At 41.7% G+C, this 21,200-nt stretch overlaps 1 protein-coding gene across 1 annotated transcript in view; it reads right to left on the minus strand.

The window, feature by feature from the left end:
• Positions 1 to 21,200, minus strand: part of NCALD (neurocalcin delta) — a 51,518-nt gene that overhangs the window by 3,655 nt on the left and 26,663 nt on the right. Inside the window, exon 2 of the mRNA XM_009702476.1 lies at positions 4,197 to 4,593. Coding sequence (XP_009700778.1) covers positions 4,197 to 4,574 — 378 coding nt within the window. The 5' untranslated portion in view covers positions 4,575 to 4,593. The remainder of the gene's footprint in view (positions 1 to 4,196; positions 4,594 to 21,200) is intronic.

The following is a 21,200-nucleotide window of genomic DNA, read 5'->3' on the forward strand; positions in this document are numbered from 1 at the left end:
TTGGCAGTGGTTATCTATCAGCGGGCACCTGAGTCAGGGCAGCTTTTGCAGGTGGGCTTTTGTCGGGAGGGCTCCTTACAGCTCCCTGGTGCCACTGAATGCCACCAAGAAATTGTGCCTCCAGAGCCCTGTGTACATCACTGGAGCGAGCACAGGCTCCAGCTTCATCTGAACTGGCTGGTTCCCTGCTGAGCAATCCCCTTTGATTTTCTACCTGCATGTGGATGAACTGCGATCGGTGATTTAGGGCAAATCTCACCCATTTACACATTCACACAGATTTTGCTCCCAGTTGCTGGCTGCTACCGCTGCACTCGGACCAAAAACCTTGGTGGGGGTTGCACTTTCCTGCTATACTTGGCAAAGTGTCAAAGACCTCCTTATGGTGATGGCAGCCATGACAACACAAATTTTCAGTCAATCCTTTTTACTGTGTTGAAATAAATTTTGACAGCTAAAAGTCTCGTGAAGTGAATAATTGGCCTGAAAAAATTTCTTTCCTCTCAATCTCATGGGGATTTTTGACACTGTCTTTACTGAGAGCTACTTCTGCTTCTTCCCATATCAGCTTGTTTCTTCCTGGCTTACAAACAAGCTAGCCCAGCAAGTGAAACCTGTGTGCTCTGTTTGTATTAAACTGAAAGTGTCATTCTCGTCTCTCGGTTCAGTATTCTTAAGATGCCTTATGACTCCATACAGTGAAAGAATGTACCCTTAGAACAACTTCTCCATCTCTTATTTGAACTCTTATTTTAAGAGACTCTCACCAAATATGTCCCATTTCAGCAAGAGGAACAAACACAAATCTTCTAGCTGGTTTGCAGCTATTTTTGAGTGGTCTGGGCTATTTAGATTATAGGTAAACATATGGGAGACATGAAAAGTATTTCTAGAGCAGGAGAATCTGAGAGGATCTGTGGTGAGGTCTGTCAAGAAGACAGGCTATGAAGCATCTTCCCCCAGTACTTTGCAGATGTGCTATGCCTGGCAGATGTAGCAGTGTCCCATGGACCTTCTTTCATTAGGCGCTGCGATTGTCAGCCCACTACTAAAGTCCTTCAAGTTATGTGATCCTCCAAACCGTGCAGCCGGCTCCATGTGGATGGCTCATGTGTGTCTCTAAGCTGGGCTTTTTGGACACTTGTCCAGGGGAAGCTCATGGACAGGCACGGTGAGTTTGAGGTAAGTTATGTGTACGCAGTTAACAGCACCATGGTAAACTGAGCTTAAAGGAATGCAGGTGCTTTGCCCTCCAGCCCATTACTTTGCAGAGAAAACAACCTTCAGAAAGCTGTTATGGACCATTCACATTCATCTCCTTGGCAGCTCACCAAGTACTAGGGCTCCTGTGGGACGTGAGCCATCTTAACCAGTAGCTCTGCTGTTCCAGTACTGCTGCTACCACAAGCACCTCCTTGCAATGTTGAGCAAGAGCGCAGTGCCTGCACTGCCTGCAGCGGTGGTAGATTGGGCCAGAGCATGAGAAAGGACGTGCAAGTAACCATCGGCATAGCAGGGAGCATCACTACAGAAAGAGGAGTTTCAAAGCGCGAAGAAAAGCAGACTGAAAAAGAAGAAAAGCATGCCTTGTCCCCATGTTATTTAAGATGCAGTAATCCCACAGTAACAGGGGCAGTATTTTTCTGTGAAACTAAGACTTTCAGATTGATGGTGTTTCTTTTAGCATTCATTTTGATGTATTGTCTCATGCAAAAATCCTGACGAAAACATAATAAATCCTGATATATCAATATGCAAATATATGCTAGATAAGGGACTTGTAATAGGTTCCTCTGAGACATATATCAGAGATATAACAGAGTTCTGTTTTCCTCTATCAGAAAGATTGTGATGGCTCAGGGCCCCCAGGAAGACATTTGATACAGAATCCTGTCTTTCCATGTTAAAAAAATAATCATCTTTTGTAAATGAAAGCAATAGTTGTTCGCTGTCTAATCACTCTACATCAAAGGAACTTCTCACTAAAGCAAGAAAATGTGCTCAGCTATTTCAGTTTCGCAAATCAGGCGAACATGCTTCCAGAGACCATGCAACAAATCCTACCCCTCTGGGAGGAGCTACGGGTGACCAGTGCAACACAGGGAGATCACTGTGGCCATAAAAAAATGGAAAAAGAGAACAGGGTGAGATCTACAAGCACATTGCCTCATGGGAAGCTCCATCACAGAAAGGGCAGATTTCCTGATTGGAAAACTGCTGGTGGTCCATGGTACAGAAATGACTGTTGCTCAGGCTTATTAGGCTGTTTACTTCCATAATCGTTTTTTGTGTGGTCCCTTAAAATGTGGAGTGAGAGTCAATGACAGAAGGCATCGCTCAATTGAGTTTCAGGTGCAATCTGAAAGGAGGAGAGAGCCAAACCTCCCAAGAAGTGCTGTGGGAGGGCTGGAGTGCCAGGCTGAGGGCTGTATGCAGCCAAAGTGTTGCTCTGGGTTGGATGTACAAATTGACAGAACGTTGCCCTGCACTGATCCCTGAGCTGCAGATTCGTTTGATGATGGCATCATGGTTGTAAAGGACAATGCTACAATTTGGTACCAACACCAATATGAAGAGGAAGCAGAGCATTTCAGCCTCTAAATATGCTGTTGAGGGGATCTGGGGTAATTGGAAAAAGCTGCTGCCTTTGCGGGTCCTTGCTTGGCTCACTACAGAGAATCCCACCACCGATACTTTTGTTAAATTTGACATGAACACATTTGTGGCCGTTTTCTCCCTGTTTGTAAATCTTCTGGTCTGGGGGGCTTGTGCTGCTGTTCAGCACCGAGGCCTTCCCGGGCTGCGCGACAGCAGCAAGGCGTCCTGTGGTCCCTGGGGCATCTCCTCCTCCTGAGGAGCGGGCGCTTGCTCGGGTTTGGCTCCTTGTCTGTACTTTGTACTTTGTTAGTTCTTTTGGGATACTCTTCATTTTCTCATGAGAAGAAATACAGCTAGAAAAACAATAATTGACAGCCTGTTTACCCTGCCCAGGGGAGAGGAAGGTTTGCAAGGAACAGTTATCTTCTAATGCAAAAATTCCTTGGGGTTTGTCATGCACAGAGACAGGGAAGTCTCTGCATCTGAATGCAATCCTGCTCTTTAACTCAGACACAGGAATACAGACTAGGTGAACGGAGACACAACCACCCTACATTTGCAGCTGAGCTTTGATCCTGGTCTTGCTGAACCAGTGCAGGTGCTGGTGCTAGCTCCTGTTGGGTGGTCATGAGAAGAGCCCTGGTAGAAAGACAAGGGCACCACTCGTTAAACTGACTCCATACACACAATTTGCCATCACAGCCTGTAATTTGTGTACATTCCTTTCCCTTGATTTCCAGCACAAATATAAGTCTGAATAAGACAGTACATAGTTAGCACTTCCAAATTTCCAGGGAAAGAAAGGATCTTGATAAAAGGCTTTTTTTTTTTTTTTTTTAAACAGTGCTGCATTATACAGATTCAAGCTGCGTAAATATACTAACATATCAAAAATGTTTTAAAGCTTTCAGCAGAGTGATATGCCTCCAGGGTAAAAAACATGTTAGAGGAAGCCAAAGTGAGGTGGGACTCCTACTAACACCACAAGAAAATGTGTCCGAAGAAGCCATGTATGGAATCATCTACCCAGATAAGGTTTATCTGTACTGGCAACTTAATATGAAGACATCTCGTATGAGACTAAGAATGCAGACCTCACTGGAATTAGGCAGACAGACACCTTTTAAAATACGTGACCTGGTTCTTCATAACAGCATGATTTCAAAGTAGATTTGTTTCTTACAGTGGAGGGAGCCTGCCTTCCTTAAAAGTACACTACTTGCTTGAATCTAAGATACCTACTTGGTACAACTGTAATGAATTGTAATTAATTGACAGTGATTTCCCAGAGGACAGAATCACATTTATGAGCAAGTTAGCTGCTGTGCTGCAGCCCAACAGAAATCCCAAGGGAGAACTTCCCATGCATCATGTTGCTTAGGAAGAAGCTTGCAATGGATATCAAATGCTGTAGTTTGAATTGTGACACAATCTTTGCCAAACGAAATAACGTTTTATATACAAGCAGTTATACAGCGGACCAAGATGATAAACCCCCAAATGCTGCCAGAGTTTTTCATTCAGTGTCTCATTGCAACATTGCTTCATAGTTTGCTTGGAAGGAGGGAGGCCAAGGGGTGCCTCTGAGCAGCACGTACCTGCACGATTTCCAGCATCTCTGACTTACTGATGTAGCCGTTCCCATCGAGGTCATACATGCTGAACGCCCACTTCAGCTTTTGCTCCAGTTTACCTCTCGACGTTACGCTCAAGGCTATGATGAATTCTCTGAAATCTATTGTTCCATCTCCATTGGCGTCAAAAGTGCGGAATACATGTTCCGCAAACTTAGAAGCGTCCCCATAAGGGAAAAAGTTCCCATATATTTTTTTAAACTCCTCCATAGATAAATGTCCACTTGGACAGTCTCTCAAGAAGCCTTTGTACCACTCCTGGATCTCGTGTTCTGTAAAGTCTGTACTTTCTAGCAAATCTTGCATGACTTCAGGGCGTAGTTTGCTGTTTTGCTTTCCCATATTGGTGTCAAAATATTACCTGCAGAGGAAAAACAAGCACATATTGATTATTATTATTAATTATTAAGAACTATTAGCTTGGAAGCTGTAGAAGAACAGTATGCTGGATTCTGAGTTTTCTGATGATAGTTCGGTCTTGGGAATCCATTGAAACTTTGGGCAGCATCTACTACTACAAGTATACTCTGAAAAAATTAACAAGCCTAATCTGCCTGTTGAGTATGTTGTCTTTTCACAGTCTGGAGAACTGTAATTATGTTAAATTTATTGCTATCCTACTTTGCCTTTGAAATCATGAGGTCAGCAATGGAAGATGTAGGTGACCGGTAGCTGTGTGTCACAGCACACCCTCCATCCCAGTCACCCATCTGTCTCAAGGACCTGACCTGAAAGAGATACGGTTTTTTGTACCGCTGGTGGAAACCAGGTTGCTACAAAGGGCTATGTTCACTTGGTCTTGCTCCGAAATGAGATCAAGATGCATCTGCAGTGTACACTGAAACCAGGAGCTCCAAAACCCTTCTAGATATATCCTTGCAGCCAGAATCAAACAGAGCAACCCAGAAGTTGCCTCTCTTGTTTGGCATAGACCAATTTCCACTTTAGTTCAAAACACAGATAAAATCTGAAAAGATTTTATCAATGGTGTATTCCCCCACCCCAAACTATTACTGTGTTTTTTAATTCTCCTTGTAGCCAGAAACTGGCTCTATTACGAAGTAATAGTAATCTAGGTGGTCACAGCTCTTTGAAAAAAATCTCTGTAAAAAAAAGAGGGAGAAATAAAAAAGTACCCAGACAACAAAATTGGGAATTCGTTTCCCTTAAATTAACTGTTAAGAAATATTATTGGATACAGCTTCTGTTAAATCATCTTTATTTTTTATTTAAGGCAAGTTACTACATATCACATTGTGCAGCAGATTTACTAATGACTGATGCCCTTTGGGTTTTGAGTTTTGGAGCCTGAGTGTATTGGCTCCAAAAGGCAACATCATCAGTTTTACTGGAAGCTTAGCATTATACCTGAATTGGGGGAAGTTACTCTCTATCAACAGAAACCTGCCTGAGAATTTGTCATGCGAATGACAGTCACAACTAAAGTCTGATGTATGGATCACTTACGTAGAATTGCAAAATAGTTTATGCAAGACTTCCACATTGTTGTCAGAATGGATTCTCTGGGCCACAGAGACGGATTTATGAACGATGTCTGGAATGGCTAAATGAGCATTCAATAAAATACCCTTTCTAGACCAAGGTAATACTTTTAAAAATTGAAGAATAATACAGTATTATTACATGTCAGAAGCAGCTAGTGAGAAGTGTAGCACCATTTGAAGCTAATCTACTGTCTCTTCTACTTGGCACTGGGAAGAAGAAACCGAGGCTCCCTGGGGTTAATGCTGATTGTTTCCTGTGGTGAGAAGATCCTCTTCTCCCCAAGGTGAATTTGAACTCCCCAAGGCAGCTAGAGGACTGACTCCTTAATCTCCTGTGTTCTTGGACCAGAATGACCAAAAAGCTTTATTTCTCAAGGGTAAAATGGTGGGATCCATCCTAGATCTAGCTGTGTCTCTGCAGGATCCACTGATGGCTGTCTGGTAACTAGAGGTCTAGTCTAACTTGTTGCCTGCACAGTTGATGGAGAAGAGGCTCCCCTGTTCACAGAGAGGAGGCTGAAAGGGGTGAGGAGTCCTGCCCGATGGGAACCGCTCCATCTCCTGGCCATTTCAGGGGCCTGGGTGACTACCTTGATCCAAAGGATGCCTTTTCCTCCAAAGTCTCTCCAAAACATTTGGAAAGTGGAAAATGCCACCTCAAAGGTAATTTTTGCTATTGCCTTTCATCCTAACGAAAACATACTGTACAACTTTTAAGTAATTCAAGCTCTTAATACGCTGAAAATAGCAAAAAAATCCCTGTTTTATAGGCCTGGTCCAACAGCTGCCGAGGCAGCTGAAGGTTGTGTTGCCTTCAGTGGGTGTTGGACGGGGTCCATAATAAACAACATGGGAATTAGCTGGGTGAACGGATTACGTTAGGGCAGCCAGGCGGGTTTATGTCAGGCAAAACAACATGAGCAGGGGCTGCCAGCAGGATGGAAAAGCAGCAGGACAAGTGAAGTGGCCAGGTTTAGTTTAGAGTGGCACCAGTTTAATAAAAACCGAACCAGTAACATCCCCAGAGTAGGTAGCAGCTACCCACAGCCCTGGTCAGCAGCTGTTCTGCAGCCCCAGGGACTGCACTCTTTTCAGCCCATCAGAGGAGAACGGGAAGATTTCTGACTAATGTGTGAGCCAGCTGTGGTAGGAGTGAGCTGGCATTCGCAATATAATCCCTTGATGCTTTTTAATATCTCAGACATTTGAAAATGCAAAACTTGGCTTGCGTATTTCCAGTCCAGAGTCTTTTGAAAAATAAAATAGAGAGGTAACAATGCAGGCAGTGGTCTGCAAAAAGGTAGCCCATAAGAATGTGTTTCAGTCCAGAAAAATGACGCCTTTACAGCTGCACATGGCTGCGGGTGCAACATATTTTTACGAAGTAATAAAAAATACAGAATAGCGGAACACACTGCATTGCATTGGTAGGTGCAAAAGATCACAATCAGAAAAATCTGTGTTCTCCAGGCAGAAAGGAAGAGCTAACTGAGTGTGACTTGTAGTAAGGGGTTGAAATTCACAGCCGCTGTGATGCCAGGCAACACAGTCAAAACCGGTAGGGTTATTTCTGAGCCCACTTCTGATGAATTTGTATCATGTTCTCTGCCCTCCAGATTGTTCCTTGTTAATAGGTGGTGTTCTAAGAACCGTAATGATGGGATTTATTGTGCCCATTCTATCAACAACCGATCAAAATGCTTTTGATGTCCAAGTACAGACAATCCTTGAAGACACTTGAAGATCCTTACAATCACTCCGTACGCTGCTGCCTGCCTCTTCAGGATAGATTAGATTATGGGTAGAGTACAGCGAGCTAAGAGAATGTCAACTAACAATGACAGCAATAAATGCACAGAATGAAATAAAATTGGATCTGATTTTAGGCATTTTTTTCAGACTTTATCACCTCTGTAGATCTTTCAAATTTCTAACAAATGATCAAATGTTAAAAATACAGCAAGTAAACAGTGAGCAGCAATCGCAGCGGCAAAGTAAAACATTGACAATATTGGGAAATGGGTGTTGTAGGTGTACAAAACAAAGACAAATTAAGTGTTTAATGGTTATGTTTAATTGCATTTCTACAATTTCTTCCTCTCTTACAATGGGGTTAGACATAATATATATGAATGACTTCCTGTATGGGATAATATGACATACAAAAATATGACGGTCTTAATTCTGAAGGCAATACTGTTTGGTAAAAGAATGTGATGTGGTTGTGGCTTGAAGGGTTGATACCATTTCAACCGGTAACTACCGAAGATCAGAAAGGAAAGAAAGCATCACTGCTGTGCGGTTGCTATGGAAAGAATCTCTGTTCACTGATTACAGTAGGAAATGTCATAGGCGCTGCTGCATAAAGCAAACACTTCCAGCTTGCTCTAATCAAGTCTAGGTGCGGAGCTTTTGAGATGAGACTGAAGACAGAGCTGTTTGACAGACAACAGGCTGTGACAATTCAGCATCTAAGAGAATAAATAAATGAAGTAGCAACTGACACCACACCGACTGACTTTCCCTGCAGCGCAGTAAATTGTGTGCAGACAGGACATCGATGCTGTTACAGCCTTCTCCTCAAACAGGGACAACTGACTGAACAGAAAGGCAATGAACACTTATTCTATCACGTGCCTCTTGTCAGCAGTTTGCTGCTGCTCATTTACAGTTGTTACCTCCGTCTGAAACCTCAGGGTAAGACAAACACGTTGCCTGCTGAAGCAACAGCCCTGCAGGAGCTGGGGAGCCGCAGCAGCCAAGAGCATGCAGCTAACCCAATGCTCTGTGAATGCAATGCAAACATCTAAACATATTTCCTTAAAAGAAATCAAGCTTATTTTTTCTGTTAGGAGTTCATTATAATATGCAAGTGCTAGCAACACATTTCTAACAATGCTTTTGCTCTTCAAACTTGACACCCATCATTTAAAGACAACCCCTTTTTTTTATTATTATTATTGCGCTCAGTCTGCCCAAGACAAGAAGACATCTTAATTTTGATTTAGGCTTAAATCTGAAGGAATGTCCACTGCTGAGAAAAAGTATAATGAGAAAGGGACAATTGTCCAGGGAAATGTTGCTCTGAAAATGGAGAATTTAGAATATTTGGTACTTTGTAGCTAACAGGGTACAAAGCACCTGACAGGTGTAAAGAATCAGTTTGAAGACAAGTCCTGCCAGGTACATTTCCAGAGGAGATAGCAAGGTAAAGCACACCATCGACTTGGCTACAGAGACCAACTCTGTGAAAATGAAGGCAGAAAACTTTTCAGAAAGAAGCAATGAAATCTCCATTTTGTGACTTTGGTGCTATTCCACAATTTAAAATTAGAAAGCATTAGATAACAAAACGTGAGCTTTAGGGAACAATCTTGCAGTGGCAGAGAGATAACACTGGGCAATGCAGGAAACCTTTTACACAGCCAGTTTATACAGTCCTAAAGCCACAGGATGCGCACAGAGGTAATTCTGGGGCATGGATGGAGAAAGTTTCGGTTACACACCACCGAAGTGAGGAGGACACTTCTCCAGCATAGCTGAGAGACAGCTGGATGATGGGCATAGCAGTACTACCTTGCTTGACTAGTAATATGGCTCTGTAATACTACAGAAAACAGGGGCGAACCACCTCATTATTGTTTGTCTTCAGAAGCTGCTGTTTCTTGGATTCTTACACACACAGTCTGACCTGTTTCCAAGAAATAATCCACTTATGGGGGCAATGCTGTCTTTATAATTTTTAACACATAATTTGAGAATTTCCCTGAGACCAGCAATCGCGGGATTTCAATCTCTGCCAAGCAGCTGAAGAAGTTCCTGACGACCACTGGAATGAAGCAAAGGCTGGGTGGGACATCTCCTGTCATTGCGTACCAGCCTCCACAGTGCAGTGCGTAGGGCTCCTGCCAGCTAAATTCTCCTGACATCACTTTCTACCACTCCTTCCAGTTATTTCACTGCCTGTCACCATGCAACTCTGCTCTGTCACAAGCTCAAAGAAGGGGTGCTGCTCTGTCCTGGCTGACCAAACCTCTGCTTGGCCAAACTTTGCAACACATCATCCCCTTGCCCTGCGATGAGGGAGGGAGGGATGTCAGGGCGAGACTGCAGTGTATCTCAGAGTGTGGGACTTTGGCTGGTGTCCCCAGGGCTTCCAGGACAAAATTTTGCGCTGTTCTCAACACTTCACAGAGTTAGAGCTACCCTCTTCCTTCATCTCTGCCAGCTGCTATCGCTGCTTGGTAAAGCTTCGGATGCCTAATACCAGTTCACCAATTACACACATGGCAGTCTCTGCAAATTCTGCTGTAATTTGTGATTCAATGTACACACATTTCCAGACACGTCTCTGGTTCCTCTTTGTCCACGCCCTTTCAGAATGGCGGAAGGTACGTGCATTTACAAACGTCAAGGCCTTGGTGAACACATTCTGGTATAAAAGCCAAGTTTCCTTCATAAGGTCAGTTATTCCTTCAGGCTGTAACACTGCTAACTGCCGCACAAGCTATGTAACGAGATGGTTCAAAGCAGCAGCTCTCTCAAATGACACATCCTCTTCCTATCTGTGTATGCAGTTTCTCTGTGGCTGGAACACCAACATTGCCATGATCTGATCATGAATGCAAACCCAACAGTAAATGTGCATTTATAATATATTGTATTTATATTATATGAACTACATCTTGTAGTTCTCCAGTGACACTCAGGTGAGCAAGGCAGGAACGTGTGTTCAGGGATCTCTGCCGTGCCCCAGCACCGGGAGATTCTGTAATCGTTCACGGAGCTCCCGAGGAGCAGGTCAGGCAGAGTGCTCTTCTTCTGCATCCCTCTCATTTTGCCTTTCTGATGTTCATAACCTCAGAACGACCTCCAGCGCTGCTCCCTACTTGCCTGTTGGAAATTTCAGTGCCAGTGCAGGATCCCACTCATGGGACATAGTGCTTTTGGTTACAGCAGCAGCGGCAGTGCTGGAAAGGATAGATTTTGGGTTTTAGCCTCCCGCCATGAAGTGCAAACGCTACCTGGTCAAGAGATTTTTTTCTTCTCAGTCCCACAGAAAACTAACCTGCAGGCTCTTGGAAGCAGCCACTTTGTTCCCTTCTGGCCATTTCTAGTTTGTTTTCACGCATTCATTTGAATAACCAGTGTGGCAATGCTTGCCAAAAAAGGCTTTTGTTTAATTTTTTAAAAAACAGCATCTTGAAAGAAAACCAAACTTATTAAAAATCATGGAGGAACTTAGCAAAAAAATAAATACATGCAGAATAAAATTTTGAGCCTTGCTATCCTCAATTTATCTGCTTATATTGGCAAATAGCAAAAAATGGATAAAATTCATGAGCAAGATTAATGAAAAAAATCTGACATTCTCTTATCGATATTCACAAGGAACAGCAGTAAATAGATTTGCAGTGCAGTATAACAAGTATCCAATGCCTGAAACATACTATAGAGTAAAACTTCTGGCTAAAACTATAGCTGATATTAATGAACATGAAGGAAGAATAATGAAGAAATGAAGGGGAAAAAACAGAGGAAAAGGTGTGGATGGGATCGTCATTCAGTATTTGTACTTTATTTGTCAATAGGAGGAACAGGGGACATGTGTGCTGTCCAGTTACCCACAACCAGTTACTGGTACTTCATAACCTGTTCGTCACAATAAAATTCACTTATTTTGTATTAGGCTTTTAGTCTGATTCAAGGATCCCGATGTTTTCACTGCAGCAAGTTACTGTTTTGTTTTGTGTCACCTCCCGACTCCTCCAGCCCCCTTACCGGAGATCCTTCCCCTACAAAAGGTGCCCCTAATTACTCCTCTGACAGTATTTGTTCTGTGCTTTCCTGCTGCAGCCCCCAGGAGAAACTCAAGACAAGAAATAAAAGTAAAACCTTTATAGCTCCATGTTTTCATTGAGGTGTGCAGTCCAAGAAGGAGCAGCTGCACAGAGTTCATGTGTTTCAAACTTGGAGGCACTTACGGATATTGAACATCAAAAGCCCAGGCTCTTATCCCTTCAGATTTGCCCTGGCAGAGAAATGCTACAGCTGCTCCACATTGCCTCCTGTTTCTCTTTATCGTAATTCCTTTGTGCAGTTTAGCAGTGAGGGCTGGCGTGGGAGTGGAGGAGAGAGAAGCAGCAGAAAGGCAGTGCCCCTGTCAATAAATCCTAGTACATTACTATCAATCAGGGTCTTCAGCATCAGTCGCTTAACTAGGTAACAGCCCAGTGCTTATCACGTTGCTCTCAACAATGCCCACGGTCTTGGCTGGAATTGTTTTGAGACCAGTAAACAGTGTTTTGGCCTAGAGCAGTGAAAGGGATGATGCCTCACACCCCCTCACCTCTGCATTGGCTTCAGCATCACTGGGGCTTCCAGAGAAGATCTCTGTTTCCAAAGCGTTTCCTGTAAGGCTGAGTGTGCGGTACGAGAAAGATGACCAGGCATGAGTATTTCTAGGATTGGGAATTGGGGGAAAAGAGCACATTATGCGGATTTGCACAGCGTGGCATATTGTGCAGTGACTCCTCTTGCATCCACAGTTGATTAAAGCCTTGCATTTAGGACTCAGAGCTTGTCTGTGAAACTGCTCCTAACTGAAAGTTGGTGTACATCTATCCATCAAAGAGGAGTGTCTCTGTATTTGCTCATGTAATGGGACTCTGTTTGCTTCACCTCCACCCACCAGGTTTTGATTGCACAGAGGCATTAACCAGGTCTGTTCTTAACCTACTGGTAATCATCTCCTTGTGCTGCTGCCCTGAGAGCCTGGCTGTTACCCAGGGGAGGTGGAGCTCACTTGCCTTAGCTCCAAATCTTCGCCACTTCAGACAGAGTGCACCTAAGCATCTTTAGGAGGGTTTTCTGCTCCGTTAAGGTGTAACCTGTGTCCCCACGTAGGGGTAGACAGGCAGAGAAGACAGCCAGAAAAGGGGCTACTGGAGCTACATATAAAGCAATCAATGTTCCCAAATCCTAAAGTGACCCTCCAAGGTGTAAATGGGTGTAAATGGGACCTCTGTGCTCCCCTGTGCACATGGAGGGAAGTCTGGCCCTCCAGCCTTTCTCAGCACCCTGGGCTTTGTCCGGAGTGCTTTGGGGAGTGATGCAGAGGATCACCACCCTATCAGCAGTGTGAAAAAATGATGCAATAAGTATTGGGCAGTCATTCCCCAGGGCTGACCGGCAAAAGCTTCACCCACCCATCCACAGCTTGGAACTGATGTTTTCCCTGCTTTATGAGAAATTAGGAAATTAAAATGAAAACAGAAACCAGGCAAAAGGGGGAAAACTCACACAGATTTCGTTAAGGCCTCTTCCCACACTCCCAGAGAGTCTCACTATTTTATTTCTTCCTCAGTCTTTAAGAACTCACAATAGTAAAAATCATGCCAATATTCACTTACTTTTTTGGTTCCTAATCATTCATTTGTGAAGAGTTAAGGAACAACAGTTTTCCATAGGCTTTGTAAGAAAAAAACCAAGAATTTGTTCATTAATCCTGGATAGAGCCATCTAAGGTCTTTAAAATAACTAACTCTTTGTCTTGGCATACTTCAGATGACTCTTTGGGGAATTAGATATATATTTATATATTTGATTTCTTCAAACTCTATGGAAATAGTATTTTTGTAAAAGTATGTTTGCCTTTGCCTAATTTGATATGCTAAATGGCAAGAGAGACTTTGCTAACAGAGTACGTTAGGACATCCACCCTCAGGAGGCTGCTTTTCCGGATTTTACTGCATTCAACTGTCTCACCAAGCACAGGACATTTGCAGCATTTCTAAACACGGGTGTTAATCTTACAGCAGGGGAGCTGGCAAAATCTCTCAGCTCGTTCCAGCTGGAGGTGTCTTTATCTAGTGGAATCTTTTCAAAAGGAGATTGTCTATCACGATCCAAATGATGGACACTTTCTGCAGTTATTATGTCTCCTATTATGAGAGCAACTTGTGAGACTACAGTCTCTTTGTTTAATAATCCCTTTCTTGATCACATTTCCTAAAATGCTCAAGGCCACATTTTTCAAGTGTTCAGCACCCACAATTAAACTCAGGCTTCTGAAAAGAAACACATCTTCCATTTGGGCACCTGTGTAATAAGCAGCTTCTCAAAAAGCATCTGTACCCAGTAAACTGAGACCTCCCAGAAAATAATACCACTTATTTCGGCACCTAACGAGGGCCTGAGTGCTTTAGAAAAGCCAGCCTTCCTACACACCTGCGTCACTGCAATTTGTCTTTATCCTGATACTCTCACCTCCAGCCACATCAAACTCGTTTTATTCTCCTGTCTTCTGAAGTGCTTCTCTCCTTTGTGTAAGGCACTCACCGGTAGTAACATAATCTTCCCCAATGCACCCAAGTGCACCAGTCACCAAACTCATCTAGCAGCAACTTTATCGGGTTTCTAATCTGTCCTACATCTTGGTCGGTCCTTTTACGTAACCATATATGCAATACCTTGGTGGAGGGTAATAGAAACTAAACCAGAAAGCTACTGTTGCACAAAGTAACACGAGAAGCTGATGTGAATTCATGATCTTGATTTTTTTAGCTTTGTAAATAAATAGCATGTGACTCCCAAAGTGTGACACTTGTGCTTACTCTACCCTTAAAAAAATTGTTAACAGATGGTCTCCTATCCCACAGCAGAGACTTGGTGTTGACAGATAAAATGAAAGCATGATATTGGAAAAAACAGAGCCATTAACTGGCAAACTAGATAGTTTAAAGATGTTCTTATGATAGGGAAAGGAATGATGGTGGACGTTCCTACCTGGAGAGTAACTGCGAGTTTTTGTTCCATATTGAAGAAATTTAGTGGAGCTTTCTCTGGGAAAGTAGGCAAGAGGAGAGTAGGAGTGGGAGGTTCTGGCAGCCAGGACCAGAATTTTGCTAAGGAGATGGAAACAAGATGCACTAAGATAATGTCAGAGTTTACAAGTTCATAAGTATGAAGGTCCATGCCAGGGACAATTTCTCCAGCACCTACCACTGTCAGGTATGCTTAAACACAAGGGACCTAATGTAAGAGGTAGTATGGATGACTAAAGCAATTTTGTGGGAGTTGTAGGAATTTTTTAAAGCGGTTTTCAAAAAAGTTTCTGAACTGCAGATAAAGTGTTAATTTTCTCTTTGTGCCTGTCGTATTTCTCAGAATTTTTACATCCTTGAACTTGCAAGATAAAGTCTGTGAATTACTGACCCTGGAAGAACAGCACTGGGTGGACATTTTTTCAGTAGAACTCATTTCCACCAGGTAACGCAACTTAACTGAAATCAAAATGTTTTGTGGAGATGTGTCACATTTAGGAAAACAAATTCTGGGAAAATGTCAGAATTTATCATTTCAACTTTATCTTTTCCTTTTAACAAAGCAAAAACTTTCAGTGTGACTTTATCTTTCTATTAATTTTGTTTTGGCATTTATATTAGATGTTAATTTTAGCATTACAGTGGTTTGACATTATTGAGAAAACAATGCATTGTGAATGAAGCGAAATAATTCTGTGTTTCCAGATAATTTTTAACTTCCATCCCACCAGGAAATTTTGATGTTTTGTTCCGATCTGCAGTGAAAATAAATATAAATGTCAAAATTTCCTTTGGAATGGGCATTTCAGATTCTAACCAGTTCTAATCAACAACAAAGCCATCTGCTTTGTATTAATGACTTAGGGCAGTATGTAACGCTGCAGAACAGGATGATATTCTACTGTTCAACATTGCTCATGGAAGTCAATGGTGTATGGCAAGTTTCTAGCTTCTAGTTATCATGGGAAATTTGAGGCTAGCCACTTCTATTTTATTCTTCATGCTGTCTTGCCAAATTCACGGGATTCATCATTCAAACCCAAGATTTTCCTGAGACTGTATGAGAAAACATCCTCCCCGTGACATATGGCACAGCCTACAGCCCCTACATCTGAAGGGAACTCATGATTCCCAAATAATAGTGCAGTAAATTACTTTGATTTTACAAAGGTTTTAAACTGATAATTTAAATAAAATACTAGTTCCATGATAAATGCCTATTTCAGAACATCAATAGGAAGATAAATCTATTTGTTTTCAAAAGATAACTTCAACCAGAGGAGTCATAATTAGAATTATATTTGAGAAGTCATATTGACGTGAAGGACTTTAGCACCAACAAAATAAAATAACATTTTAATTCTGGTTTAAAACAATGTTTTTGTTATTTTTCATAAAAGCTCTTCTCTGTCTTCACAGACATATTCTTCATGCTGCAGGTAAGGTACAGGAAAACGACGTAATTGCCCCCAAGCTGGTCCGACAATCCAGTCTGCTTGCTAAGCTCAGCCATGGACCCCAGCTCAGGCACTTTGCTGTGCTCCCTTAAAAGTTCCCTGTGGACAAGAATGTGGTTACCTTTGGTGATGATGGTATCTCCTCTTTTTCCCAATAATCTGATGATTACTGAAGCCACCTCAGGGTACCCGCTTCTCCTGACTCTGCGTGGACAGCTGACCCGGGAGGGCTGGATCTCGGGGTGTACAACAGGCCTGTAATGGGGAGATGCTGCTTTCTGTTCCCTTTGAGTACCATTTGTGTACTAATCTGATGGGAAACTTAGCTTGGATATGATGTATAAGGTAACTGGAAGAAGATTTTGATTTGTATTCATTTTGAAAGTCAGAATGGCATCCAGTCCTGACAACCCGCCGTGAAAAACACAGACCCGTGTCTTATCCGGCTGCTATTTCATGCATAACACAGTGTGCTGCCCGATTTTAGAAATTACTCAACAGGAATGAATTTGGGAAGTTTGAACAACATGGTAAAGGTCGGTAAGCAAACTCCCTTAAGAGGCATAGAAAAACATTTTACAAATTAAGTGCAAAAATAATTTGCTGTCCTTCTCTGTCCATCTCAGACACACACATACAAACAAATGCTTGTATAATCTTTATGTTCTTACTATTACTTGTTATCAGTAAGCAACTCTAGCAGTTCTCAATATTAAGTGCATTAAGTGTAGCCACTCATATAAACAACACTGTTTCACAAAGGAATCTTTGTAATGGCATCTGTTATACAGTCTTAACACAGACTGTAGTAAAAAAAAAAAAAAATTGCTTGCCAGAAGTCAACAAAAATTATTTACATGTTCATAGCATTACACAAACTGCAGTGAGAAACACCCTATAAAAACTAGGAATCTAGACTGAAAAATCTGAATTATCAATTTGAAAACGTTTCCACCATCACTGAAAATTTTCTGTAAATTCAACTGACATGAACACCTCCACAAATGAAAAGGTTAACAGCATTTCTGCCTTCACTATTAACATCCTCCGAGGAAGTAAACAAAGTTCTTCAGATAACTGTTTTTAGACAAATGAATTATTTTTTTCTCATGTGAACAAGAAACAATTTGTATTATTGTTGTAGAAAAATGGAAATGGCAGAACCAGATAACTTCTTTCCAAAGTTTAACTTTAGGAAGACCAGATTTTATCTAACATAGAATAAAACGCCACTTTTCACCACTTCCTAGTGACTGTAAATAAACAGAAATGCTGATCTTATTACATTTTTAGGCCAGTTTACTTTTGTCTCTTTGCTGTTCTCAAGATGTCAGCTTCTCTAAGATTTCTTGTATGTGACTTTTAGTGCGTATAAAACGTCATTCTTTCTTTCAAGTTTTATTTCTCTTTTTCCCTTATCTCTTACTTTTCACTATTATTCCTTAGCTCCCTTGAACAAACACCATCTTTCTTACTTTTACTATTATCTTTGAAAAAGTCCATATCATGTAATTTCTCTCAATTTTTTCTCTATTTCCTCTGTATTTCTGTTCCTACTATCAGTGTTTCCAAGTATTGGCATTTCCCACACCATACACTATGTCGAAACAGTATCCTAACATATATAATAATATATTATGTCCAAAGCAGCAGGGTTTGGAAACCTTGGAAGGAGACCATCTATGACTTAATCTCTGTGTTTCTTTCTCTAATTAAATCATCCAAAAGAAATAGATAGGGAAGACTTATTCTGTATCTAAATCCTACCAAATTATTACTATTTCATCCACCATACTTTCACCTTGCTGCTTTTGTCTTAATGGTAGAGTACCAGTGCTGCTGCTATTAAGAGCAGTTTCTGAACTCGGAACAGCATCATTACCAATGTTTAATTAGAAATTCAGATTTTGACGATCTGATTCCTTTTCCTGGGAAACAATACTTTTCAGACATGGAAAGGAGTGGAAACCTATGTGAGTGTGTGAGATGCTGACTATCATCAGATTTTTTTGCCTGTGGCTAATGGAAGATTCACCAGTCACCTGATGGCCAATATTTCAGATCCATTCAGCAACGTACGCTTTTAGGTAATCATAATCTCACCGACAGAGATCTCTGTCTCTGGCATTATTTGTTCCAGTTTCTTTTGTTGTTCTGTATGTCCCGTATGCCCCATTCTTTCTACAGTAACCTTAACTTCTTGCATTCTCAGTGTCATGCCTTATAAAAATAAAGGTTTTGTACTTGAAATGTTTCCCTCTCACTACTTGCTACATATAGCTTTCAAGATGTTGTTAAACAATGCTTTCCTGAACATCATCTTCACCAATAAGTTCTGTCCCAACCCACTCTCTGGACACTCCACGCTTCCTCTCACTTCATGCACCAAATATTTTCTGGTTCTCTCCTCTGCTACCAATGTTATGAAAACCAGTGAAGCTCCACTGCTTAGAAACAGGATGAACACTGAAGAATCAGCCCACTGTTTGTGAAGCGCCATATAAAATCACCATATAAATCACTTATTCAATAATAAAAGCACATCCTGTTCCACAAAACATGTCTCATATCGTAATGTTTTAATGAATTCACTGGAAAGTCATTTAAATCAGTGAGCAACACAGGGTTGCTCCTGTGAATTACCAAAGGAATCCTCCAAGAAAGATTAAGAAATTGATAACTATGCAAATATATATATAAAACTTCTGATTTCCTACTTGCTTTTTCTTTAATAAAAGAAGGGTGTTCCCCATGAGGCTTACTGCTTTTTAATGAATGTTCTAGGAAAGGAAACCATTTGTGAAGAAACAGAATATATTTCATTGCAAGGTACTCTAAAATCTATCACTCAGTTAAATTAAAATACGGATGTTTTCACATTAGTCTCCACAGGATGATAAAACAGTCATTTATTAACAGTTTACCACCCAGCACTTGGTAAGATTCATTTGATCTCGATCTAAATGAAAGATGTAGCTATCATCATATCACGAACACAGTTCAAATCCACACATTGTTCATTCATTTGTGATCAGATGGGAACCGGTTTCAGTGATCTCATGCTGGTTTGTGAAACCTCCTATCACCATATCTTGTCATTCCTCTAATTTTTAAAAGGTTGGCAGTAAAGCTGGCTTTGGAGTTGGTTTTCACGCACTCAAATGAAAAAAAAAAAAAAACAACAAAAAACCAAAAAAAAACAGAAAAAAAAGAAAAACCCCACACAATAACTTTGGGAGAAAGCCAAAATTTTCTTGGAAGTTTCCCTGATGAAGGAGTAGGAGTGGGATAGAGCAATATCCTTGATTTTGGCAGCAAACCTTTCTCCTGGCAACTTCATTAAAAAGCCATTCCACTTTATGAGTTATTAGCAAAGAGCTGGCATTTCTGACTGTGGCTGATGGTCCTCCCTGTGCTGACAAAAGTAGAAACATCAATAATTCTTAGATTAATTGCTTAGAAAATTTCCAAGAGGCAAACATTTCCTTATTTTTAGACCCTTGTTTTCTGCTGTAGTCAAAGCAGTAGAGGCCAAAGTTCAACTACACGTACTTCACTTAAATGACAGGATCCCTGTACTTTGAGTTTTCTATGTGTGCAGAAACAAGGGTGCATCAGTGCTATGTGGGCAGGGGTGTCCTATGGTGAGCCCCCAGTTCCTAGATGCTGAATAAATTCTGATTCATCTCACAGAGACCCAGAAGCAGTCTTCTTGCCCACGTATCTATATATCTTTCCAAAGGAGCCTGGGACGTGGACATACTAGGGCCTCTAACAGGGACTACTGGGTACCAGGAACATGAGTGCATGGAGGACAATTCATGCCCTGTGATGATGGCTCAGCCCTAATGAAGTTTTGCATGTGGCTAACAAGTAGTAAAATCACTGTATTAGCCAAGAGATGAGGATCCATGCTGCCAGAGACATGGTCTGTGGGATTCCTGGCACAACTGTTGTGGTAGTCATCTCAAGCACAAAGTTGAAAGTTGGGGGGCTGCAAGTCTCGTCACTTAGATTTTCCCTGTTGCTTATGCAGGACAAAAAGAGAAAAAAGTCTTTCTGAACAAGTTTTGTGTACCCTTCTCCACCCACTGCTTAAATATGCATTTGGAAGTCCAGTAATGGGTTTGCTTTCTGACTGGAGGTCTATATTAGTGCTCCTGAAAGGCCCCACACGCTGCCCCTCAGCAGGGTACCAGCAGGCAGTCCTCAACGGCACAAAGCTTGTGTGTCCTCAACCTCTTTTGCACATGATATGAACAGAAAAGGATAAATACTGCAGAACTGCATGAGAATGGTTAAAAACCACTGCTAAGAAGATGTATTTGTGAAGAAAGGTCTTCACAAATCTTTTATTTGACCACCTAATGAGGTAAAAATAAATGGAGTCTCAGGGGTACCGTAGCGGGTCAGACAAAGCAGTGAGCCCTGTTAAACGTAGGAGAGAAACAGGTTGCCTGTAAATTAATCATTGTTAATTCACTATAAACATGACAGAAAAGGGTAATTAGCACATTTGGAACAGAGAGGGATTTTAGTAGAGGGGGTGATGGTCATTAACCTCCGTGGAGGTTAATGGCGATGGGCAGTTAGCACCTGAAAAGCAGTGGATTAGCAGAAGTGTGGTGAGAGGTGTACTGCAGTGGGCCACACACCGTGCCAAACCTGAGACTCTGGTCTGTATTAGACACCGCAAGCTCATTTTGAAGATTTTATACAGATCTTTTTTTCAGAGTCAGGACTGCAAGGCCAGTATTAGAGTGGCCGTTTTACAAAAGAACATTTTCCTAATCATGATTATATGTCTCTCTACTTCTCAATTGTCCATGTCTGCTCATTCTGACTTGCAGACCTTATGCAGTCTCATCTTCTTCATTTTAAAGGAGGCAGATGATGCATCAGAAGATCTGTGTCATATCTGGCAACAAACATGTCTGGAACCCACTGATTCTGAAGACCTTGGGGGGGGGATTTCACAAGGCCTGATTTTACCTGATATTTCTTGGCTCTTGGGACAATTGAGTTCTGCTGATGAATGGGGCGAGGTTGGAGCCTACTTGAAACTAAGTGGGAGACCTCAGGAAAAAACTTATTTCCAGGTATGACCTCATTCCAGCCCAGGCTGTAATTCTTTAATGGTTTCTCCATGTAGATTCCAGCCTGTAATGCTCACCAGTGTAC

Source organism: Cariama cristata, unplaced genomic scaffold (assembly GCF_000690535.1).
Source record: "Cariama cristata isolate BGI_N322 unplaced genomic scaffold, ASM69053v1 scaffold13356, whole genome shotgun sequence".
Lineage (NCBI taxonomy): Eukaryota > Metazoa > Chordata > Aves > Cariamiformes > Cariamidae > Cariama > Cariama cristata.